At 54.7% G+C, this 26,355-nt stretch overlaps 2 protein-coding genes across 2 annotated transcripts; one reads left to right on the forward strand and one right to left on the reverse strand.

The window, feature by feature from the left end:
- Window positions 1-15,547: 15,547 nt before the first annotated feature.
- Window positions 15,548-16,414, reverse strand: LOC136503552 (uncharacterized). Its single transcript, XM_066498592.1, has one exon. The coding sequence runs from the start codon at window positions 16,412-16,414 to the stop codon at window positions 15,548-15,550; it is 867 nt and encodes a 288-aa protein (XP_066354689.1).
- Window positions 16,415-25,277: 8,863 nt separating this feature from the next.
- On the forward strand, window positions 25,278-25,742 carry LOC136503553 (uncharacterized). Its single transcript, XM_066498593.1, has one exon. The coding sequence runs from the start codon at window positions 25,278-25,280 to the stop codon at window positions 25,740-25,742; it is 465 nt and encodes a 154-aa protein (XP_066354690.1).
- The last annotated feature ends 613 nt before the right edge of the window (window positions 25,743-26,355 follow it).

Raw genomic sequence — 26,355 nt, forward strand, 5'->3', positions numbered from 1 at the left:
AGTAGAGAAATGAGGAAAGAATAAAAGAAATGGATGTAAGGAAGGGGGTAAGTTCCCAATAACCATGCGGATAAGACACTTACTCGGATGATTCTGTGTCAAAAGGATCTCATTAGGAGGATCTGCCACAACAACTTGAGTCTGACAAGCATCTCCAACTACCTCATTGGGGGTAGATTGGGCATCGGGAACCGTAGGTGCAACCTCCACATCCATATCAGGTTCCGGGATAGGAGGGTCGAAGTGTGCCTGCTGATCGATTGGTGGGGAAACCCATGAGGGATGGGATCAACTAACACCCGACGCACAACCACGTCCAAACATTGTAGCTGGCTCTTTATAGCGGATATCACATAGTTCTCCGACTGATCCGCACACCCAATTGAGATCATTCGCCTGAGGATGTTGGGAGGAGAACCTAGGTGCAGTACAACCTCAACTGCAATGCCATCATCATCATCTCCAAGGCAATGCAGCTCCTCCCGAGCCCTTGCAACCATCTCACTAAATGAAGGCCTGTCCTTGAATAGCACAGGCACACTTTGCATGTCAACAAACTCAACATATCCATAGCGATCGCATTCATCGGTGCCTCCATGATATATGGTCACTAGGTTGTCCATCTAGTTCAAACACATAATGAAACACATGTTCTTTAGTCAAAATTAGACGATAGATAGTACCTAACATGTACTTTCTAACTACAAACTAAGTACCTATGTATATAGTGTACTCACAAAATAGCTATGTCTATGTACCTATGTATCTATGTTTCTACCTATCTACATATCTAACTATATATATGTACCTATGTATCTATGTTTCTATCCATCTACATATCTATCTCACTAGATCACTAACTAAATCAACTATCTGAGTCATCACATTAACTAATAAATAACAAATAATCGAATTACTACATTATAATCAAAGCTAACTAAGCACCTACATTACATATTCACAATTTTTACCTGTCGCGGTCAGCACGGCCATGGGCGCAGGCGGGGATGGCCGCTGAGGGTGAGGGCGCGGCCGCCGTGGGCGTGGGTTGTGACGGCCGCTGAGGGCGCGGGTGCGGCTGCGGCCGGGACGGCGCGGGCGCGGGCGGGGCGGCACGGGGCGCGCGGCGCGCGGGTGGGAATGACCGCCGCAGGCGCAGGCACGGGAGTGCAGGTGTGGCCGGGGCGGCGGCGTGGGTGTGCGGGAGAGGGTGGGGCGGCACGGGGCGCGGGCGCGCGGGCGGGGACGGTTCGGTGACGGTGAGAGAGGGCGGCGGTGAGAGAAAGACAAAGAGAGAGGAAGAGAGAAATGAACCTCGGGCCCATACGTAAGAGACACTTGGGCGCCAGGATTGTTGGCGCCGAGCTTAGCGTCAAGATCCACGGCGCCAAGCTCCGCGTCAAGATCCACGGCGCCGAGCTAGCTGCCATGTTAGCTTCCATTGTGCCAACGTGGCCTTGACCTCCGCGCCAACAACAATGGTGTCGGGTACCTTAGAACGGGGTACCCCGAGCCAACAATCAAAGGGGTCACTTAAGTCCCATAAAAAACAAAGCTAGAAGGTAAGCCGTGGGCCCCTCACCTGCCACGTCCGAGCCCATCAGGCCCTCCGCCTCGCCTCGAGCCTCGCGTAGGAGGTCTCAGCGTCCTGACGCAATCTCCGCCTCGCGCGAGGCTCTCCACGAAAGGCCTCGGCAGGGAACACGATCTCCGCTTCACGCGAGGCTCTCCACGGAAGGCCTCGGTAGGGGGTGCCTTCTCCGTATCGCGCGAGGCTTCTCACGAAAGGCCTCAGCAAGGAGTCCGATCTCCGTCCCGCGCGAGGCTCCGCTCTCCATCTCGCGCGAGGCCTCATTCCCCGTATCGCGCGAGACCAGCTTATCCATAGTTCGTCGCCCCCGCCTCGGCCGGTCTTCCCGACAGCATGTCATGTCTCATTAATACTTCAACCACTCCCATAATCTCAGCCGGACAATGGCTCGATGCCACGGAATAGCCAACGGGACCTGAGGTCGCATCAACGCCATACCGGCTGGGACAGGGCACGGCGGGGATTACCGGCCACTGTGTTCTGACGCTGTGCCCACGATCAGCGCCCACACTGCACTGTGCCCCGCGATCCCTGCCTCGAAAACAACATGACATGGACAACTTGGCCCGGGTTATCATCGCCTCCAAGCCGGCGCACCAGGTCAGCCGCCCACTCGAGGCCTCGGCACTGTGCACCAAGGTCTCGGCTATCTCGGGGTTCGTACCCACCGAGACCCCCCCACTGCGGTGCGGCCTCGGCGCCGACCAAGCCTCGGCCTCGCGCACAGTCTGTCCACACCGGCTTGCACGTCCACCACCGCACCCACTCCGAGGTAGTCCCAGGGCTCTCACGATGCACAGGATCGGATGAGACTGGCACGCCGCCCCAGTGCTCCAAGGACGGACCACTCCGACGACCACGCTGCCATAGGAACAGGCCACAGGGCTCAGACATGCCGCCCCTATTGGCACGACGTCGCATAGTTAACATATGTACTGTCCTTGTCTTCCCTTCAACTATAAAAGGAGAGGACTTGGGCCACTTAGAGAGGGGAGGAACACATTGTAACACACGCACACATCCCAGCCGCCTGAGAGCAACGTCTCAGACAACCCACTCGACACCTTGCCGAGACCTAGGACTAGCTCCCTCTCTCCCCTAGCTTGTAACCCCCTACTGCAAGCACTTCAGTGTAAGGAATACAAGATCGATCTCTCAGACTGGACGTAGGGTATCGATTGCCTGAACCAGTATAAACCTTGTGTCTCTTTGCATCACCATCCGGGATTAGGGGCACGCGGTTCATATTTACTGGTTGGTTGAGGACCCCCCGGTCCGAAACACTGACAGTTGGCGCGCCAGGTAGGGGCCTCTGCGTGTCAGTTTCGTCATCCTAGCAGGTTACGGATGGCAGACCCCGTACGACCATTGCGTCTTAGCACGGTGGTTTGGTTTGGGAGCCTAGAGTTCATGTCCCTAGGGCATGAGTACAACATGGTACTCCTCACTCCTCGAGCCCCACCAACCGACAATGAAGTCACGCACCGGTAGCCCAGGCGCAGGCGGCGCCCGGGCGGCCGCTCTCGCCGCACTCGCCAGGCACGACGCGAGCAAGACCACCCCGACGCTATGTGAATCCGGGGCGGCACGCCGCTCCCCGCCGATATCCTATGACCAGCTATTAGCACAGGGTCCCTGGCTGGGGACCTGTCTAGCCTGAGCTTGGACAAAGGAAAATCGCCGGTGGCACGCGGTGATGCCCAGTCGTCAAGATCCGCTCCACCACTCCCTGAGGAGCCGATCCCGGTGGAGCAGAGTCGGGCGACGGCACCATCCCTATACCCCTTTGGGTTGAGAAATGCCGCCACCTCTCACGCCTACGCTTACACTGCCGCTCACGAGGATCCCTCGGAACACCGCCAGCACTTCGCCCTCGACTTTGACACCACCAAGTCGACCCACGCCTACGCCGATCCCTCGGAGGAGGACGAGGCGTGGGCTGGGACAGATTTCTCCGGACTCCGTGACCTTGAAACCATGCGCCGCTTCTTGACCGCAAGCGACTACTGCTTCGGCTACTCTGACTCCGACGATGAAAGTGCTTACGACCCCACTCGCGAGTGTTTCCACGTTGGGCTTGGGATGCCGAGGGCGGGCGAGTCCTCCAACGATGTATCACTACCGAGGCAGGCCAAGCCCTGCTTTGGGACTTACATGCAGGTGCCTGCGGGCACCATGCGGTGCCTCGGACGCTCGTAGGGAACGCTTTCCACCAAGGGTTCTACTGGCCAACGACGGTCGCCGACGCTACCAAGCTAGTACGCTCCTGCGAAGGATGCTAGTACTATGCTAGGCAGACACATCTCCCGGCCTTGGCCCCGCAAACCATCCCCATCACATGGCCGTTCGTCGTGTGGGGGCTCGACATGGTCGGGCCTCTGCAAAAGGCCCCCAGGGGCTACACCCATCTACTGGTATCAATCGACAAGTTCTCCAAATGGATCGAGGCTTGCCTGATCAATCGAATCAAATCCGAGTAGGTGGTGCTGTTCTTCACTGACATTATCCACAGGTTTGGGGTCCCCAACACCATCATCACCGACAACGGGACACAGTTAACCGGCAAAAAGTTCCTGACGTTTTGCGACGACCACCACATCCGTGTGGCCTGGTCGGCCATAGGACACCCAAGGACCAACGGCCAAGTAGAGCATGCCAACGGCATGATCCTACAAGGCCTCAAGCCAAGGATTCACAACCGGTTGAAAAAGTTTGGCAAGAAATGGCTCGCCGAACTCCCGTCGGTGATCTGGAGCCTAAGGAACACTCCAAGCCAAGCCACGGGGTTCACGCCTTTCTTCCTGGTCTATGGGGCCGAGGCCATCCTCCCCACCGACTTGGAATATGGTTCCCCGAGGCTATAAGCCTATAACGAACAAAGTAACCGCACCACCCGAGAGGACGCCCTTGATCAACTGGAGGAAGCTTGAGACGTCGCGCTACTACACTCGACCAAATACCAGCAGAGCCTACGGCGCTATTAGGCCCGATGCGTCCGAGGCTGAGACTTGAAGGTAGGTGACCTGGTGTTGAGGCTAGCACAGAGCAACAAGGGTCGCCACAAGCTGACCCCACCATGGGAAGGACCGTACATCATCGCCCAAGTACTGAAGCCCGGGACCTACAAGCTGGCCAACGAGAAGGGTGAAGTCTTCACCAACGCTTGGAACATAGAACAACTACGTCGCTTTTATCCCTAAATTTCCAAGCATTGTATATGTCATTTCTCGAAATACAATTAAAAAGCGTTCTTTAGTTGGTCTAATTTTTCAAGAAACCCCCCGAGCCCATCGTAGGTCTCGGCAGTACAGTAACACGACAAGGGAGACTCGGCTCTGCCTCGGCAGAACCGAGCCTCCCTCGGGGGCTAGATGGGGGACTCCCCCCTAGGTCCCACGCACCATTCCTCATTTGTTTTTCGCAAAAATTCCTACGCCAAGACTCTAGCAGGCTCTGACGAATCAGTTGTAAAAACTCCTCGGACTAAGGTCTGTTTCCTAAGCAAGAGGCCGGTAGAGTCGCGAGACGGCCTACGCCCCCGGGCTATGGCACTCCCTCACTACCTCTCGCTCAAGGGACGGCTTAGGCCCCAAGGGGGTGTTTTGCAAATGAAATCCGATCAGGAGCAACAGAGGGCAGAGGCTCAGAAACATAAGAAAAACAACTAAGAAACACAAATACTTCAAAAATAAAGGCCTCGATGGCCACAAGCGTTACGATACAAAAAATAACCCCTACTCTATTTTTACATAGCCCCCGGGGCCCAGATCAAGGCTCAGGGCCTTCAACACCGGTAGATGGTAAGGGAGGAACCACCTCCTCTTCGAAGAGCGTCGCCAGCGCCGTGCTAGGGCCTTTCGCCGCCTCCATCAGCTTCGTGACCACCACGTCTGCCTCCTCGTCATCATCAGGCAGGACATACCCATCGCTGATGGCCGGGAGGTCGACGCCGACGTAGTGAGAAGAGATGACGGCCAGTGCGCGCTTGACACCCATGTGCAGCGCTCCTCAGAGCCGCTCGCGCGATCAGATGGCTCCCTAGGGAGCTGCCTGACTGAACCCCCTCAACCTCTAAGGCCTCGCAGGCGGAAAGGGCAGCACGTTTCAGCGCCTCGTGCTCCCCGATCTCGGTCTCGAGCACCGTCTGCACCGCGCTGGAAGCCTCGACGGCCCGAGTGATCTCCACCTCTGACTCTGCACCGTAGAAAATGGAATGAGGTCGAGCGAGGGAAAAAACAACCTAAGTTAGGGATGGAAGCCCATGGAACTCACCCTTGGCCTTCTGCTCCCAGCGTTGGGTCTCGACCTGATAGGCCTCGGTTTTCTCCTTCCAGCGCAGGGCCTCGGCCCTGGAAGCCTCGGCCTCCTCCTTCAAGCGCTGGGCCTCGATCCAAGAAGCCTCGGCTGCCCTAGAAGCTTCACTCCCCAGCTCTGCGTCACACAAGGGAGTTAGGGAGCGAACATAAGAAAAAGAAAACAAAATGAGGGGACTAAAACTCACCCTCGACCGTCCCCCTCCAAACCACAGCCTCGGTCCGCGAGGCCTCAACTGCAGCAAGGGCCTCATCCAAGGCACCTTTCGTCAGCTGGTGCGCCCTCTGTTCTGCCCCTAGCTACCCCGCGAGATCCGCGGCCGAGGCCGTAGCTTCAACGGCTCAGCCCCTGAAGGCATCCTGATCTCTGACCGCGCGGGTGAGCTCCTCCTCCAACTCCTTCACCCGCGCCGCCAGAGGGGCGAGCTACGTCTGGGCCATGGCCACCTCGGCCTTCGCGTTGGCACAACAAAGGTGGAGGTCCTCTACCTCCGCGCTCCGCGCCAACAGGAGCTCATTGGCGCCGGCAAGAAGGCCCTTCTGCCGCTGAAGCTGGTCCCAGACGCCCCTCTCCCGCCGGAGAAAGACCGACTTCCCAAGCGACCGGGTCTTGAGCTCCTAGGGAAGCAGAACGAGGGTCATTGGTTGCAACGAAACCAGAAAAGGACAACGTCGCGCGAGAAAGGAAAACATGAACCTAGGCGACTCCGGGCAGTTCGTCGGCCACCACGGATAGGGCCGTCCGTAGCGACCGCTCCGCCAGCTGGCGGTATTGCTCGAAGGTGCCCCAGCACCCGCCTTCGGCTGTGTCCTCAAGGGCGAACAGAGGCTCCCCCTCAGGGTCGTCCCGGCTCCGCCACAGTACCCGCGGGTGATCCCACCCACGAGGCTCGAGCCGCACCTGCACGAGGGCCGAGTTTCCCTCATCCAAGACCAGCGCCGGCTGTTCCACGACACCGGCATCCTCGGTGTCGACCACCTCCTGCGCCCGGGAAGTATCGTCGGAGGAGATCGGATAGACCTCTGCCTCCTAGGCGCTCTCTCGCAACAAAGGCGACCCCTGAACCAAGGGCGCCTCCGAGGCCTCCCCTGCCTTCATCTCCGCCCCCTGGGCAGATGGCCTCGCTGCCATTACGGTGGCATCGGTGCCCTCGGGGGCTCCAGCCTCCGCCATCATGGCCTCAGAGGACGCAGAAACACCGACCGCGGCCACTACGGCCTCGGCGGTCTTGGGCGCTCTGTCCTCCGTCGCCTCAGCCTCAGAGACCCCGGGGGCCTCGGGCACGTCGGCCCCATCCAACTCGTGAGCCTCGCCCCCGCCGGGCGGAAGCGCTCCCTCCCTCGTCTATGCAGGGGCCACCTCGGTAGCCCCTCCTTGGGCGGCCGGCTCCTTCGGGTCGATCCTCACCGACGCCGCGCCACGTTGGATAGCGGCTTGTGCCTCCGCCACCTAGTGGGCGGAGGAGCCGGGGCTCGCCTTAAGCGCCTTAAGGGGCGCCAAGGGGAGCTCGTCCGCAGGCTGCTTTCGACTAAGGAGAAATAACCCACAGGGTCAGCGCGAGACCAAAAAGGCGAACAGAATGCACTATGACCCCGCCAAAAATACACTTACCTTGAACGGGGCGGCAACCGCTTCACCACGGCAAACCTCGTCCGCAACGGCGGAGGCGGCGGTAGAGGCGTCGCCTCCGTATCCATCGGCACTGGTCGGTCCTCAATGGACCCCGACGCCCCTTCGGTCCTCTACGGGGGCGGTGGCGTTGTCTCCACCGCCACTCGCTCCACCACGGCCGCCGAGCCCACTGGGCTGACGGCGCGTTTGCCCAACGCCCGCGCCTCGGGCATGTCGGCCTCGGCCCCAGAGCGGGCGATCACCGGCCCCGGGTCCGCTTCTCCTCCTCCTCCCGGGAGTGCCGGGCTACTTGCCGACGCCCCGGGCGCCACCTCCACTATGTCAGGAAGGTGGTCCAGGGGACCTCGCTCCATCTCGCCCCCGTCATCCCTGTCCGAGGCCTCCGTCGACAGCGACATCGACGGGGATTCCTCCAACGGGAGACCATCCTTCCGTTGTTGGCGGCGGCGCTTATCTAGCTCCTCGCGCGCGAGGATTTGCTTCGTGCGCTTCGCCGCCTTGGCGTCTTTCTGCTTTTTCTGTGCATCGGCATGGGCGTGGTTGATCGCCCGCCGCCTCGCGTCCTCGGGGATGAGCGGCGGAGAGGAGCGCATGTCATTCATACCCTATAGGAATGACGGATGCGCATAAGGAAACAAGGGGTAAGGGGAGATTGAGGAGGCTCGGAGGCTACAGCGGCGCACGACTTACCAGCGAGAGGAACCCCCGCGACAGTCGCATCACGATAGGGGTCAAATTGCCGCCCCTCAGCTTCGCCTCTACCGTCTCCCCCACCTGACGAAGAATTTCCTCATCGGAAAGGGCAGAGGAGGACATCCAGGTGCCCTCAATAGGCTCACCCGGCTTCATCTCGAACAGCCGCCGCCGCCGAGCCATCAGTGGCAGCACCCTCCAGCGGTGGAAGGCGGCCACGACCATGGCCACGGTGAGACCGTGGCCCCGTAGCCTCGCCAGCCCCTCTAGAAGTGGCTGCAGCTTTGGCTGGTTGTCCTTCAGGACGCCATACTTCCATCTCTCCGGACAACTCTCCACAATCCGCCCAGTATAAGGGGGAAGTCCTCGTCATCGTTACGAAGGTAGAACCAGCTTGTATACCATCGGCGGTTGGAGGACGCGAGCTGGGCTGGGATGTAGAGGTGCTAGCGGTCCTGGCGCACTTGGAGAGTGCGGCCACCGGCCCTCGTCGCCTTCCTCTTATCCGACATGCCTATCGGCTTAGTAGTGTGCCCCGCCCGGAATAGGTGGAGCCACAACTCCCAATGGGGAGCAATCCCCAAATACCCCTCGCAGACGGCAACAAAGATAGCCGCCTAAGCGATGGAGTTGGGATTAAAGTTGTGGAGCTCCACGCCGTAGTAGTGCGGGAGCGCCCGTATGAACCAGTCCGCCGGGACACCGAGGCCGCGCTCGTGGAAGGAGACGAAGCTCACGACATAGCCATCGTGAGGCCTCAGCTCTGGCTCGCCATACGGAGCAATCCACTCCGGCATAGTGGGGTCTATCACTGGGCGGTGGAGTCCACCGTCGACAAGCGACTGAAGCATCTCCTCGGTGACATCCGATGGATCCCAGGGGTTCACCTCGACAACGACGATGTCGCCGACCATGGGTGCGATGGAGGAATCGAGTGCGACGGTGAGTTTTTTCTCTCTCCCACGCTCTCGCTTTTTTCTCGCTTTCTCCCTAGGCTTGCTCCTCTCTCCTCTTCTTCCCGACACCCGCTGCTCTAGCGATGGCTCGACGAAGGCGGTGCTAATGCAGGCAAGGTAAGATGAGGAGGGGCAAGACTCTTTGGGTATTTATGCAGGGAGGAGGTGAAACGAATGGGCGACGAAATTGGGGAGGTTTTCCCCCTGATCCGGCGCAGTTAACCACGAGCCGATTTCGCCGGCCCACGCGCCCACGTCTCCTGCATTAAATGCGAGGACAGTTACATCCCATCCACCATGTCACGCTCGGCCACTACGGCAGCAGGCGTCATTTTGCCTCCCATGAAACTGCCTCAAAAGGCGCGCCACCCGTTGTCGAGCCAATAGGGAAGATATTCCCCGTGGCCTATTCCTTTCGTATGAAGGAACCGGGCTCTGAACCTATTACGGTCCAGGGGTTCAAAGGCTGGGCCCCAAAAGGGTTTCGACAGCCGCCCCAGGATAACAGAGTCAGGGACGACCACGGGCGAGCCTATACGAGGCCGAGGCCCAAGCAAGCGAAATGCTTAGGACGCTCAAAGTCGTGTCCAAGACCGGTAGGAAAGTCTCCGAATGGGATCCCACCGTAGGGAGGCACCGAGCCACCGAGGCCCAGTGAACGGCCTTGGCACCCACTACAGACATCCTCTGGTACTCTTGGAGTGTGTCTCTGGACCGCTAGCCGTCCCCTAGTGAACGGGGTTCAGGCCTCCACTCGGACTACCCAATAACAGCTCATCGGAAGTGCCATCGCTCGTGCCCACCGAGGGTAGCGAGGCACATTCCACCCCTCCTTCCGAGCGAAAAGGAAGCATGAGGGAGGCATAAAAAGTCAGGGGAACCCCCGATGGCCTTCTCACTCTATGTAGAGGCTAAGGGGCTCTTCCTGCAACCTTGCCGAGACCCTACGACCCCGGCTCGCACTCGAAGGGCCTCGGCAAAACAAACCCTCCTTCCGAGCGAAAAGGAAGCGTGAGGGTCGTACAAAAAGACAGGGGAGCTCCTGATGGCCCTCTCACCCTGTGCAGAGGCTAGGGGGCTCTTTCTACAAATATGCCGAGACCCCATGACCCGGGCTCGCTCCCAAAGGGGCCTCGGCAAACAAACCCTCACGCGCGAGGGGCGTATAAAAAGCCAGGGGAACTCCCGACGGTCCTCTCACGTAGAGGCTAGGGGCTCTTCCTGCAATCTTGCCGAGACCAGAATGGGCTCGGCAAACAAGCCCTCCGTCTGAACGAAAAGGATATGTGAGGGTCGGATGAAAAGGCCAGGACACCCAAGACGAAGACAAACGGTCTAAATCCGCGCTAGAAGTTTCGTTACAAACACGATAAAGGGCACCGAGCCCGTTACAGTCCAGGGGTTCGAAGGCTGGGCCTCCAAGAGGTTTCGACAGCCGCCCCAGGACAATAGAGTCAGGGACGGCTTTGGGGCGAGCCTACGAAAGGCCGAGGCCCGAGCGAACAGTCGCTCGGGGCGTCCTAAGTCGTGTCTGAGACTGGCAGGGAAGTCTCCGAATGGGATCCCATCGTAGGGAGGCACCGAGTCACCAAGGCCCAGTGAACGGCCTCGGCACCCACTAGAGAAGCCCTCTGGTACTCTTGGAGTGCGTCTCTGGACCACTAGCCGTCCCCTAGCGAACGGGGTACGGGCCTCCACTCGGACTCACCCGATAACAGCTCACCGAAAGTGTCCACGCTCGTGCCCATCGAGGGTAGCCTGGCACATTCCACCCCTCCTTTCGAGCGAAAAGGAAGCTTGAGGGTCGTACCCAAAGTCAGGGGGACCCCTGACGAACCTCTCGCTCTGTGCGGAGGCTAGAGGGCTTTTCCTGCAGCCTCGCCGAGACCCCCGCAACCCGAACTTGCGCTTATGGGCTCGACAAATGCGATAAAAAACTACTCGCTTAAACGCAAAAATGAAAAAAGCCCCTGGAGGAGTAACTCCACTCCTCCAGGGCCTCGGGGACTACACCCGGCGGGTGCGCTCACGCGCACCCACCGGAACTTGAAGAAACAAAACCCAACTCCTACGGGGGCGGGTATAAACCAAGCCTCGTCAAACCCTCAGGGAGAGTGCACGCACTCCCCCCGAAGGCTCGGGGGCTACTGTCGGGTACCTTAGAATGGGGTACCCCGAGCGAACAATCAAAGGGGTCACTTAAGTCCCATCAAAAAACAAAGCTGGAAGGTAAGCCGTGGGCCCCTCACCCGCCACGTCCGAGCCCACCAGGCCCTCCGCCTCGCCTCGAGCCTCGCGCAGGAGGTCTCGGCGTCCTAACGCAATCTCCACCTCGCGCGAGGCTCTCCACGAAAGGCCTCGACAGGGAACACGATCTCCGCTTCACGCGAGGCTCTCCACGGAAGGCCTCGGCAGGGGGTGCCTTCTCCGTATCGCGTGAGGCTTCTCACGAAAGGCCTCAGCAAGGAGTCCGATCTCCGTCCCGCGCGAGGCTCCGCTCTCCGTCTCGCGCGAGGCCTCATTCCCCGTATCGCGCGAGACCAGCTTATCCATAGTCCATCGCCCCCGCCTCGGCCGGTCTTCCCGACAGCACGTCATGTCTCATTAATACTTCAACCACTCCCGCAATTTCAGCCGGACGATGGCTCGATGCCACGGAATGGCCGACAGGACCAGAGGTCGCATCAACGCCATACCGGCTGGGACAGGGCATGGCGGGGATTACCGGCCACTGTGTTCTGACGCTGTGCCCGCGATCAGCGCCCACACTGCACTGTGCCCTGCGATCCCCGCCTCGAAAACAACGCGACATGGACAACTTGGCCCGGGTTATCATCGCCTCCAAGCCGGCGCACCAGGTCAGCCGCCCACTCGGGGCCTCGGCACTGTGCACCAAGGTCTCGGCTATCTCGGGGTTCGTGCCCGCCGAGACCCCCCCACTGCGGTGCGGCCTCGGCGCCGACCAAGCATCGACCTCGTGCACAGTCCGTCCACACCGGCTTGCACGTCCACCGCCGCACCCACTCCGAGGCAGTCCTAGGGCTCTCACGACGCACAGGATCGGATGGGACTGGCACGCCGCCCCAGTGCTCCAAGGACGGACCACTCCGACGACCACGCCGCCATAGGAATAGGCCACAGGGCTCGGACATGCCGCCCCTATTGGCACGACGTCGCATAGTTAACATATGTACTGTCCTTGTCTTCCCTTCAACTATAAAAGGAGAGGACTTGGACCACTTAGAGAGGGGAGGAACACATTGTAACACACGCACACATCCCAGCCGCCTGAGAGCAACGTCTCAGACGATCCACACGACACCTTGCCGAGACCTGGGACTAGCTCCCTCTCTCCCCTAGCTTGTAACCCCCTACTGCAAGCACTTCGGTGTAAGGAATATAAGATCGATCTCTCAGACTAGACGTAGGGTATCGATTGCCTGAACCAGTATAAACCTTGTGTCTCTTTGCATCACCATCCAGGATTAGGGGCACGCAGTTCATATTTACTAGTTGGTTGAGGACCCCCGGTCTGAAACACCGACAGATGGCGTCGAGCAGTGTAAACTCGGCGCACGCAACGATGGTGTCGTGCTAAGGATCCATATTTTAAAATCATACTTTTAGGGACATATTTGTGATTTTTTTTAAAAAAAAAGGGCTAAAAAAATAAAAAAATTCGGTAACCCGGCGGAGGGTGGTCCTGGTCCGTTGCACAACGCTAGGGGCAGGCCCTGTGCTGCGCGTGGCGGCTCGTTTCCCCGGCGGCGCCGCCGCACATGTCAGCCCCCCAACCGCGAACTCGCCTCGGCCCACACGTGAGTGTTCACTGCCCGGCTCGACAGGACAACGGCCACAGGCTCGTCGTATAGGAGGTGTGCCTGGTAGCTTTGCGCGTCGCACTCTCGCCTCACGTGCGCGCACCCAGCCAACCAAGGCAGTGGAGACGCCACCCCGAGATTCGAATCTCCAGGGGGCCCGCGACGCGGCCATTTCTCCCAGCTCCTATGTGCGTCGCTAGTGGCTGGGACGTGAGATTCCAAGATGCAGCACGTAGTAGGCTGATGATGCAGACCCGCTTATCCGTGGTGATCCTTCACTCTCTGTATGTTCTAAAAAAATACATTTTTTAGCTAGTGCGCTAAAACAAATCATCTTTATTTTAACATTATTTAAAAAATATTATATTTATATATCAAATAAGAGCTGTTTAATTTATCGTAATATAATTGTATAGTTATATCTATTTAAAATCATACTTATATATTTTTTTAAAATGGCTTTTTTCCGGATCTTAAATTCTTGATGTGGACAGTATACTTTTTTTAGACGGAGGGATCTTATACAAGTTATACCAGAAGCAGCAAGATAAGCGATATGGTCCCTGGGGCCTGATGCGGTGGTTTTTGTTGCTATTCTTCTTCGCTGCCAAGCGCTGGGGATTTGTTTTTGGGTAAAGGCTCAAAACAGATGGTTGATCCTGAATAAAGCCCGGCAGTGTCCAACAACGTCTTCGATACAGAAGAAAAGGACCGCTGACTGTACCATTGAAAAGGGAATTAAGTCACTGTGAGCCACTGTGTGTTTGATGTATGGCGGTACTGTTTAGTACAACCACAAAGCATGTGATATTTTTGTTAGGATGATCTCCACCAGTTGGCCCAACGGTTAATTGGGCCCTTGATCCGAGTTCTGATCGAGGCGCTCAGCCGATTTTCTTGGCTGATGGGCCCCCGTCGTGCAGCACCATAAAAGAACGGTGGGGACTGGGGGCACACGATATGAGGTCACCGGTAGCCGATAGCTCCACCCCAAGGTTCCTAACCCTAGACCGATCTAGAGGGGCGCTGTGAGCGACGGGAAGCGCCATCGCCACCGCACCACACCTGCACTGCTGCTGCGTTCGATGACCTAGCGGGCGTCTGCACGACTTTCCCTACTATGACTCCAGTGGCCATGTCGCGATGGCGCTGTGGCCGTGACTGCGCATGGCGATGTACATCACCAAGTCTCCCATCTAAGCTAAGTATTACCCACTGATTTATAACTAGAAGTACTTTCAGACCTATCAACTTTTGGAACCATGACCATTTGAAGTCGTACTGATAACTCATTGTTGTTATGATAACATATACCACATCACAAGCATTCGGGACGGACTCCGGTGCTAGTGCATGCCCTAATTAGCTCATAATATTGGGAGCAAGAAGTATATCTGAGCAGACGATTGCGACAACGATGTACGACTCTGATACCACTTGTTAGCCCCTAGGAACTTCAGCAAAGGATGAGCCGACCACTCACCAGTGTTGCCGACCGCTCACTGTGGGTTGCCAACCACTCAGCTATGGTTGGGATAGAAGACGGGAGAAAGAACAGAGCACGCGCACACACACAACACAAGCACCAACGTTGACCGAAGCTCTGCTTCTGAATGTGGCAAACTGAACTCGTTCATTTTTTACATTGCCGTAGGTATGATATTTATACAACTCATGTACCAACTATAAGGTACGCATGAGTATGGCTGAGTACAGCCTCAACTACTCCTAGTACTAGCAGCATGGTGAGTACACCACCTTCCTACTCCTACCTACTACTAGTATATTGGCTTATATCAGCCCACTACCAAGACATGACTGATGTACTCCTGTCAACTAAAGTACCAGAGGTGGCCTATTGCCACACTTCTACAGCAGCAAAGATTTGACAGCCGAGCTGACCATCTTCCAACTCTGCTATACCCGATCAGCAGCAGATTATATTTTACAAGTACCAATGTGTTGATAGGATAATATAGTCCAGCTTCATGAAGTATTGTAGGAGGTGGGCATGGCTGCAACTCAATGCAACAAGTCGTGTACCCATTCCTGCTAACCTTGAATAAACAAGTAGGAGCCGAAACCGTGCCCAACACAAGTACAGAGGTCAGGTTGTAGTCCAACAAAGCCTCATATCGGAACAGGGATAACTGCATTGCACATATCAGAGCAGGTTGCATCCGATAACTGACTGGAATATGAAAAACAGGACAGGCCAAGTTGATGATTTTCTTCACCTTCATGATTATGCAAAATGTAGGCAAGTGGACTGTGGTAATACTTTAACAGTCGACACAAGCTGTCAGCCTCTCCAGGATCCGAGCTGAGCAACTCAAAATAGCACAGCAAAATTTTCAACACTTCTGTACAGCTGGGACCAGAAGACAAAAACTGCTGCAACAATTCTTGATTAGCCTGCCAGTGATCCTTGGCCTTTCCTCCTGCAACTCGAAATTTCTGTCCTGTCACTTCAAGCAAGAAACACCGACAATTGCCACCACACTTCCGCTGTACTCGCTCTTGAATCAGTGCACAGCCACTCAGCAGGAGCAATAGAAAATTAGAAGTCCATTGTGACAGCAAGTGTAACAGCCTGATAGGTTGAACCAATCCACAAAAAATGCAACAGGAACTGATAGAATGGCGCCAGAGTCCAGGTACCACTTCTGAACCTGCTCGCCTCCAACCTCTCCGAGGTGGACCTGAGCCCGCGGCTCGTCAAGGTCGATGGTCTTCGAGGGGCTCCTGTGCTCCGCCTTTACCGCCTCTAGTGCCTCAACGTCGTGGAGCGCGTAGAACGACACCATCATGAGCGTGTGCTCGTGGTCGTCGTCCGCCTGTGCCAGATGCACCTCCGCCTTCTTCTCCAGTTTGCAATTCGGGCACTCCCATGTCCAATGCCCTGTCTTCCCGCAACGCCGGCAGGCGTTCGAGTCGACCTTCTTCTTCTTCTTGTCCTGCGGCACCTTGCCGCGCCGCTTGTCGTGGCCTCCGCGACTAGAGGAGCCTTCCCCGGACCACCGCTCTTTCATACGCGCAGTCCACTCCTCCTCGGTCAGCAGCAATTTGCCGTTGTCCTTCCCCGTCGCCGCTGTCGCCGACTCTGTGCGGTCGTCCACCGCCCTCAGCCGCCCAATCACATCCTCAATGGTGAGGGTGGACATGTCTAGCATCGTCTCAATGGAGAGTGCGATCTGGGTGTACTTGGGCGGGACAACGCGCAAAAACTTGGCGACGACATCCTCCTCGTCCATGGTCTTGACGAAGACCGCTAGCTGGCTGACGAGGGACTTCAGCCGGAGCGTGAAGTCCTCAACCGCCTCACCTGGCTTGAACTTGAGGTCGTCGAAGTCGCGACGCAGCTGTTGCGCCTTGGCCTTCTTTGCTCGATCCGAGCCGATGCGCATCGCCGCGAGCGCATCCTAGGCCTCCTTGGCCATCTTCTTCGTCCCCAGCGTCTCGTGGTACTCCTGCGGCGTGGACGACAGCAACGCCTCCATCGCAGAGACGTCGTTGTCCTCAACGTCGGTGCCGGTCTCGATCGCAGTCCAGAGCCGCCGGGGTCTGAGCTTGCCTTCGTGGTCACCGCCCATTCGCCGTAGTTGGTGCGGGTCAGCTGTGGCCAAGTGTTGCCACTGACCTCCCGCACCGTGCGATACACGACCTCCTGTTGTGGCTGGACAGGTCCGGCTCCCTTGCCGACTTCCGTAGCATCATTTCCTGCCATCGCCTGCGGTTAAGCGCAACGCGACAACGATGTACGACTCTGATACCACTTGTTAGCCCGTAGGAACTTCAGCAAAGGATGAGCCGACCACTCACCAGTGTTGCCGACCACTCACTGTGTGTTGTCGACCACTCAGCTATGGTTGGGATAGAAGACGGGAGAAAAAATAGAGCGCACGCACACACACAACATAAGCATCAGCGTTGACCGAAGCTCTGCTTCTGAATATGGCAAACTGAACTCGCTCATTTTTTACATTGCCGTAGGTATGATATTTATACAACTCATGTACCAACTATAAGGTACGCATGAGTATGGCTGAGTACATCCCCAACTACTCCTATGAGTACACCAACTTTCTACTCCTACCTACTACTAGTATATTGGCTTACATCAGCCTACTACCAAGATATGACTAATGTACTTTTATCAACTAAAGTACTAGAGATGGCCTATTGCCACACTTCTACAGCAGCAGCAGAGATTTAACAACCGAGCTGACCATCTTCCAACTCTGCTATACCCGATCAGCAGCAGATTATATTTTACAAGTACCAATGTGTTGATAGGATAATATAGTCCAGCTTCATGAAGTATTGTAGGAGGTGGCCATGGCTGCAACTCAATGCAACAAGTCGTGTACCCATTCCTGCTAACCTTGAATAAACAAGTAGGTGCCGAAACCGTGCCCAACACAAGTACAGAGGTCAGGTTGTAGTCCAACAAAGCCTCATATCGGAACAGGGATAACTGCATTGCACATATCAGAGCAGGTTGCATCCGATAACTGACTGGAATATGAAAAACAGGACACGCCAAGTTGATGATTTTCTTCACCTTCAAGATTATGCAAAATGTAGGCAAGTGGACTGTGGTAATACTTTAACAGTCGACACAAGCTGTCAGCCTCTCCAGGATCCGAGCTGAGCAACTCAAAATAGCACAGCAAAATTTTCAACACTTCTGTACAGCTGGGACCAGAAGACAAACGGCCTGTTCGCTGATTGGTTTCTGGCTGGTTTAGGCGGACTGATGCTGGTTTGTTGTGAGAAGAAAATAATGTTGGCTGGCTAGTTTAGGCTGCTAAAACCAACAAGCGAACGGGTGAAAAACTGCTGCAACAATTCTTGATTAGCCTGCCGGTGATCCTTGGCCTTTCCTCCTGCAACTCGAAATTTCTGTCCTGTCACTTCAAGCAAGAAACACTGACAATTGCCACCACACTTCCGCTGTACTCGCTCTTGAATCAGTGCACAGCCACTCAGCAGGAGCAATAGAAAATTAGAAGTCCATTGTGACAGCAAGTGTAACAGCCTGATAGGTTGAACCAATCCACAAAAAATGCAACAGGAACTGATAGAATGGAGCACATGACGTTTAGATTGAGCAATACTCCCTCCATCCTAGAATAATTGCATTTCTGGGACGGGACATGGAAACCAACACTGCATGTCAAATTACGAAAATGCCCTTGCAAGGAGGCGTCGGGTGCGTCGACGACACACGAGTACGACCGAAGGATGGCGTGAACGAGTGAACAGGACCTTCTAGAGCCTCCCACGCTTTCTTCCTTTGTTTCATATTTTATTGGGCCCACACGCGGGGCAAACGTTGCAGCGCGGCAACGTGTATGGAGGTGCAGATGCAGTAACCTGTGGCTGCTCAGTCTATCACACCGATGGGATAGCTGGGCCTGTTGCCGTATGTGAAGGTGTTCAATTATTTCGGGAAAAATTTCTGAATGCTAGACGTGTGATTATTTCGGGACGGAGGAAGTATTCTTTTTTAATATCTAGGAAAAACAAAGGGTTAGGGCTTGTTTGGCAGGGCTTCTCTCCGGCTTCGGCTCCGGCTCCTCCAGAGGAGCCCTGCCAAACGTTTTCTTGGAGGAGCCGTTTTTCAGTAAAAAAACAGAGGAGCCGGAGCCGTTTTGGAGGAGCCATAATTTGTGGCTCCTCCAAAACAGCTCCGGCTCCTCCGGAGGAGCCCCTCGGGAGGAGCCGTGCCAAACAAACCCTAGTACGCCTGCATGAGAGCCAGTGTCCAGTGCACCGGCCACCCGGTACAGTAGAAAAGAAACACACTCTCTGTACTTTCTTCCGTGGCGCCAACTCAGCCTGCACCATTTTAATTTGATGAGATTAGGTTAAATAACCGCTCGAATTTGTCATGCCTGCAGAGGCGGCTGTTTGTCCTGTCTCTTTTCCTGATCCCATTCAGCTCCGGATAAGTAGGATCCACTAAGCACGATGGTTACATTACAGCCGCGCGCACGAGTACTTTTTTAGGCTTTGCTTCTGCTCCTAGCTATCTTCACAAGTGGTATCACCACTATAGCTAGCGAAAAACTCCTTGTACTTTTGGAAACAAAAAAAAAATCAAGCTATACATGCTCCCAACACAAGCAAATATCTAAACCAACTCATAGACTAAAAGCTTACATATATGAAAAAAATCTCAATGAAAGTGAGCACCGGCTCGTCCAGAGACAGTACCAACGTCTTGATGAATTTGTAGATCTCTTGCATGCCGGCCAGCTCGTAGTGAAAGTTACTTACTGAGGTAAAAAAAAACTTAACCAATAATCATCCCCTTTCTCTGAGGGAACAACCTTATTTGAGTTGTGATCTCTGGCTCCTGAGTTGCTCAAGGGCTGCTGCCTCTCACCGTACCGCTGCTGGTGCCTGTCACCTGGCGTGATTTTTTTATTTTTTAGTCTTTTTTTTAAATTTTTATAAATATGCCCCTGAAGGTAAGATTTCAAAATCCGGACCTTTATCTCGGCGCCATCGTTGCTGGCGCCGAGCTTACACGTCTCGGCGCCATCATTACTGGCGCCGAGCTCTTGGGCTCGACACAAACATGGCGGTGACTTGGCAGGCAGCTCGACGCCGTAGATCTTGACGCCGAGCTCGGCGCCATAGATCTTGGCGTCAAGCTTGGCGCCGTAGATCCTGGCGCCGAGCTTAACGCCATGATCTATGACGCCGAGGTGGTGTTTTAACCCCGGCCCCAACTTTTCTGCCCGAGCATTCTTCCTCTTTTTTCTCCTCCCTCTTGGGTTTTTTCTTTCCCCACTTCGTCCTACCTCACGAATTGGTATATTGGGCCTTGAAAACTTTGATTTGATCCGTAGATCTTCGAGAGCAAGGTATCCTTGCTCCCCTCCTACTTTTTTTCGCATCGATTCGGTATATATTAGTCGAAATTTTTAACCTAAGAATCGTCATTACTTAGGGTTTCATGTAATTTTTAATATTTGTATTATGCCTAGGTAACCGCGGCGCATGTTGTTATGCTATGGGTTCATTGTTGTGCATCAAATGGGAAACCCTAGGTTTATGGTTTAATGTTAATTGCTTTCGGTTCTTAGAACGAAATTGGTTGTATTGTAGTTATGGTTATCATTGACATTAATTTGTGATGTTTTGATTTTTATTTGTTAAATTACAACCGTTGTGTTGTATTCAAGAAATGTATCGGGAAAAGATACGCCTCAGCATCTCAACATCACTCTCTGTCAGCTCTCCAACAGGACGATCATCATCAGAATCAAGAGCCCTTGCCATTTCATATGGCTCCAAATCATTCATAATTTCAACACTATTGGAGCCATAGAATCCATCTCCATAGTGCACTTGCACAGCAATAGGGGGCACATCCACATTGTTAGGAATGTCTTATGCAACATAAGTAGAGAAATGAGAAAAGAATAAAAGAAATGGATGTAAGGAAGGGGGTAAGTTCCCAATAACCATGCGGATAAGACACTTACTCGGATAATTCTGTGTCAAAAGGATCTCATTAGGAGGATCTGCCACAACAACTTGAGTCTGACAAGCATCTCCAACTACCTCATTGGGGGTAGATTGGGCATCGGGAACCGTAGGTGCAACCTCCACATCCATATCAGGTTCCGGGATAGGAGGATCGAAGTGTGCCTGCTGACCGATTGGTGGGGAAACCCATGAGGGATGGGATCAACTAACACCTGACGCACAACCACGTCCAAACATTACAGCGGGCTCTTTATAGCGGATATCACATAGTTCTCCGACTGATCCGCACATCCAATTGAGATTATTCGCCTGAGGATGTTGGGAGGAGAACCTAGGTGCAGAACAACCTCAACTGCAATGCCATCATCATCATCTCCAAGGCAATACAGCTCCTCCCGAGCCCTTGCAACAATCTCACTAAATGAAGGCCTGTCATTGAATAGCACAGGCACACTTTGCATGTCAACAAACTCAACATATACATAGCGATCGCATTCAACGGTGCCTCCATGATATATGGTCACTAGGTTGTCCATCTAGTTCAAACATATAATGAAACACATGTTCTTTAGTCCAAATTAGATGATAGATAGTACCTAACATGTACTTTCTAACTACAAACTAAGTACCTATGTATACAGTGTACTCACAAAATAGCTATGTCTATGTACCTATGTATCTATGTTTCTACCTATCTACATATCTAACTATATATATGTACCTATGTATCTATGTTTCTATCCATCTACATATCTATCTCACTAGATCACTAACTAATCAACTACCTGAGTCATCACATTAACTAGTAAATAACAAATAATCGAATTACTACATTATAATCAAAGCTAACTAAGCTCCTACATTACATATTCACAATTTTTACCTGTCGCGGTCGGCGCGGCCATGGGCATAGGCGGGGACGGCCGCCGAGGGCGTGGGCTGTGACGGCCGCTGAGGGCGCGGTCGGGGCGGCACGGGGCGCGCGGGTGCGGCCGGGGCGGCGGCGTGGGCGCGCGGGAGAGGGCGGGGCGGCACGGGGCGCGGGCACGCTGGTGGGGACGGTTCGGCGGCGGTGAGAGAAAGACAAAGAGAGAGGAAGAGAGAAATGAACCTCGGGCCCATACGTAAGAGACACCTGGGCGCCAGGATTGTTGGCGTCGAGCTCGGCGTCAAGATCCACGGCGCCGAGCTGGCTGCCATGTTAACTTCCATTGCGCCAATGTGGCCTCGACCTCGGCGCCAGCAACGATGGCGTCGAGCAGTGTAAGCTCGGCGCCCGCGACGATGGTGTCGTGCTAAGGATCCATATTTTAAAATCATACTTTCAGGGACATATTTGTGATTTTTTTTAAAAAAAAGGGCTAAAAAAATAAAAAAATTCGGTAACCCGGCGGAGGGTGGTCCTGGTCCGTTGCACAACGCTAGGGGCAGGCCCTGTGCTGCGCGTGGCGGCTCGTTTCCCCGGCGGCGCCGCCGCACATGTCAGCCCCCCAACCGCGAACTCGCCTCGGCCCACACGTGAGTGTTCACTGCCCGGCTCGACAGGACAACGGCCACAGGCTCGTCGTATAGGAGGTGTGCCTGGTAGCTTTGCGCGTCGCACTCTCGCCTCACGTGCGCGCACCCAGCCAACCAAGGCAGTGGAGACGCCACCCCGAGATTCGAATCTCCAGGGGGCCCGCGACGCGGCCATTTCTCCCAGCTCCTATGTGCGTCGCTAGTGGCTGGGACGTGAGATTCCAAGATGCAGCACGTAGTAGGCTGATGATGCAGACCCGCTTATCCGTGGTGATCCTTCACTCTCTGTATGTTCTAAAAAAATACATTTTTTAGCTAGTGCGCTAAAACAAATCATCTTTATTTTAACATTATTTAAAAAATATTATATTTATATATCAAATAAGAGCTGTTTAATTTATCGTAATATAATTGTATAGTTATATCTATTTAAAATCATACTTATATATTTTTTTAAAATGGCTTTTTTCCGGATCTTAAATTCTTGATGTGGACAGTATACTTTTTTTAGACGGAGGGATCTTATACAAGTTATACCAGAAGCAGCAAGATAAGCGATATGGTCCCTGGGGCCTGATGCGGTGGTTTTTGTTGCTATTCTTCTTCGCTGCCAAGCGCTGGGGATTTGTTTTTGGGTAAAGGCTCAAAACAGATGGTTGATCCTGAATAAAGCCCGGCAGTGTCCAACAACGTCTTCGATACAGAAGAAAAGGACCGCTGACTGTACCATTGAAAAGGGAATTAAGTCACTGTGAGCCACTGTGTGTTTGATGTATGGCGGTACTGTTTAGTACAACCACAAAGCATGTGATATTTTTGTTAGGATGATCTCCACCAATTGGCCCAACGGTCAATTCGACAGCTGCCCCAGGGCAACAGAGTCAGAGACGACTATAGACGAGCCTGCACATGGCCGAGGCCCGAGCAGGCGACTGCTCGAGACGCCCTAGGTCGTGTCCGAGACCAGCAGGGAGGTCTCCGAATGGGACCCCACCGTAGGGAGGCACCGAGCCACCGGGGCCCATCGAACGGCCCCGGCACCCACTAGAGAAGCCCTCTAGTACTTTTGGAGTGCGTCTCTGGACCGCTAGCTGACCCCTATCGAATGGGGCACGGGCCTCCACTCGGACTTACCCGATAACAGCTCACCGGAGGTGTCACTGCTCGCGCCCACTGAGGGCAGCACGGCACCCTCCACCCATCCTTCCGAACGAAAAGGATGCGTGAGGGCCACACAAAAAAGACAGGGAAGCTCCTGATCGACCTCTTGCTTTGCGCAGAGGCTCGGGGGCTCTTCCTGCAACCGAACCGAGGCCCAGCGACTCGAACTCGCATTCATGAGCTCGGCAAACGCAATAAACCCCTCGCACGACATAAGAAAAGCCCCTAGAGGAATAAATCCACTCCACCAGGGCCTCGGGGGCTACACTCGGCGGGTGCGCTCGCGCGCACCCACTGAGGCCTCGAGTACGAAACACCATCCCGCCAGGAGCTGCTGCGAGCCAAGTCTCGTCAAAACCTCAAGGAGAGTGCTCACACTCTTCCTGAGGCTCGGGGGCTACTGTCGAGTACCATAAGAAGGGGTCCAGCAACAACCAAAAAATCGCTTAGACCCTATCAAAATCAAAGCCAAGAGACAACTATTGGCTAAACCCTGGCCTTGTCCGAGGCCACCCACTCTCCGCCTCTCTAGAGGCCTCGCACGAGAGGCCTCGGACAGCCTACCGATTCTCTATCTCGCTCGAGGCCAGCTCGTAAGGCCTCGGACGGGGAACTGATTCTCCGCCTCGCCCGAGGCCTCACACGTAAGGCCTTGGACGAGGTGCCAATTCTCTGTCTCGCTCGAGGCTGGCTCAGCAATAACCCCATCGCCTCTGCCTCGACCGATCTTCCCAATAGAACATCACGTCCAATTAATGCGACCAACCACTCCCGCAACATCAGACGGACGATGGCACGACACAGCAGAGCAGCCGATGAGAAAGGAAGTTGCATCAGCGCCATATCGTTCAGGACAGGACATGGCAGGGGTTACCGGCTGCTGTGCTCGGTATTGTGCCCACGACCAGCGTCTGTACTGCATTGTGCTACCTAACCCCTGCTCCAGGAACAACACGGCGTGCGGAGTCAAGTCTGGGTTACTATAGCCTCGGAATCAGTGTATAGGCCCAACTGCTCCCTCCATGCCTTGACAGTCTACTTTAGGGTCTCGGCAACCTCGAGATTTGTGCCCACTGAGCCCCCCCACGACGGCTCGGCCTCAGCACCAACTAAGCCTCGGCTCTTCACGCGGTTAACACACAGCGACCGGCACGTCGCCCGCTAGGCCCTGCGTCAAGCTATCACTAGAGCTCCCACGTCGCACAGGATCGAATGTGATCGGCGCGTTGCTCCAGCACTTTAAGGACAGGACCACTCCCTCGACCATACCGCCACGGTGACAGGCTACAGGGCTCGGACATGCCGCCTCTGTTCGCACGACGCCACGTATCTAACACATGTATCATCCTTGTCCCCCCTTCAACTATAAAAGGGAGAGACCGGGGCCGTTTCTTGGGGAGACTGACTCTCACACTCACACACACTTAGGCATAGACGGGCTCACGCTCTCACAAGATAGACGAACACACGCTCGATATCCTGTAACGTGCACACTTCCCCGCTGCCTGAGACCAACATCTCAAGTAATTCACGCCGCTCCACGCAGAGCCCTAGGACTAGCTCCCTCTCTCGCCCTGCTTGTAACCCCCTACTACGAGCATTTTGGTGTAAGGAATACAAGATCGATCTCTCAGACTGGACATAGGGCACCTATTGCCCAAACCAGTATAAACCTTGTGTCTCTTTGCATCACCATCCGAGATTAGGAGCACGCAACACATTTTTACTAGTTGGTTGAGGGCCCACCGGTCCGAAACACCGACACGCCGATTCCCAAAACGCAGGCGCGCTCCCAACGCAGGCACAATGGCGGTTCAATGGCATTTCCCAACACAGGCGCACGATCCGTTTCCGAGGGGTGCGAGTTATTGCACCGTGATCAGTTCCACACCGACACGCCTATATAAGCCAGGCCCCCATGCACACAGTCGGCCCTCGACCCTTCCCACGCACATCAAGAAAGCCACAAGAAAGCAAAGCACTTCACCGACGCATATATAAGCCACACCACCGCACATCAAGAAAGCAAAGCACCACCCTTCCCATGCACACCTTGCCCCGGCCCTCGACCCGCCGCCACGCACAATGCCTCGCCACTTGAAGACAACATGGGTGAAGCTCAACCCGTCGTCCTCACGTCGCCCCCCGACTCCACCGACGCCGTCGTCCGAATCGGACCTCAAGGTGAACCTCGAGGATGATCCGGACCGGGAGACCGCATCGGAGGAGGAACCAGAACCTCTTCCGGTGGAGGAGGTCGTCTTCCATTCGTTGGAGACGGCTCGGAAGGAGGAGGAGGACCGGCACCTCCATGCCATCACACAGAAGGAGACCGATGACTGCATCCTGAAGCGCGTCGTCGAGATCTCCAAGGAGGACGAGCGCCGCTGCGAGGAGGAGGAGCGCCGCCGCCAAGAGGAGACAGAGCGGCATCTCGCGATGGACGCGGAACGGCGACGCTGGCGCAGGGCTGAGCGAAAGAAGCGCGAAAAGGAGCACCGCCGCCGGCAGCTGGGGGACGACGCATGCGGCAGCACTGGCAGTAATTAGTAGCACTAGTGATTAATCAATGCCTTAGGTCGATGTAATAATTTACTGGTGCTGAAAAAACCGTGTCATCGAATTGAATCCTTTGTTTGATCATCATTACCTCTCATTTTATTTGCTTACATATTGCATTTTGTATGACCTCATTTTGCTTACCTCGTTGTCACGAAGACCGTAGTATATGATATGCTACATACCAGAGATCGAGGGGGCAACAGGACTGTTGCTCTTCTAGATAATACCGTGTTGCATCATGTCTGTCATCTATCACATCACTACCGGGCCATTTCTAAATCGGCAGTGATTTCCTTGTAGTGGTTACAGCATAAGTAACTTATCTTTTCAACTTCTTTCGAATACCTCCTACTGGCTCAACGGTTAAGACCCCACAATTTAGCCCCCGATACCCATGTTCGAATCCAGAGTGGCCCAATTTTTTGGTTTAATTTTATTATTTATTAAGCAGTTTAAAGGTCAAAAACACAAAATAAATAAACCATGGCACACATCCTATACTAGCGCAGCGGTTAAGTGTCTGAACTCTGTGGCCCGAGACCCAAGCTCAAACCCGAGGGCTGGCACAATTTTTTTTAATTTGTTATATATCACTGCCTGT

Source organism: Miscanthus floridulus, chromosome 14 (assembly GCF_019320115.1).
Source record: "Miscanthus floridulus cultivar M001 chromosome 14, ASM1932011v1, whole genome shotgun sequence".
Lineage (NCBI taxonomy): Eukaryota > Viridiplantae > Streptophyta > Magnoliopsida > Poales > Poaceae > Miscanthus > Miscanthus floridulus.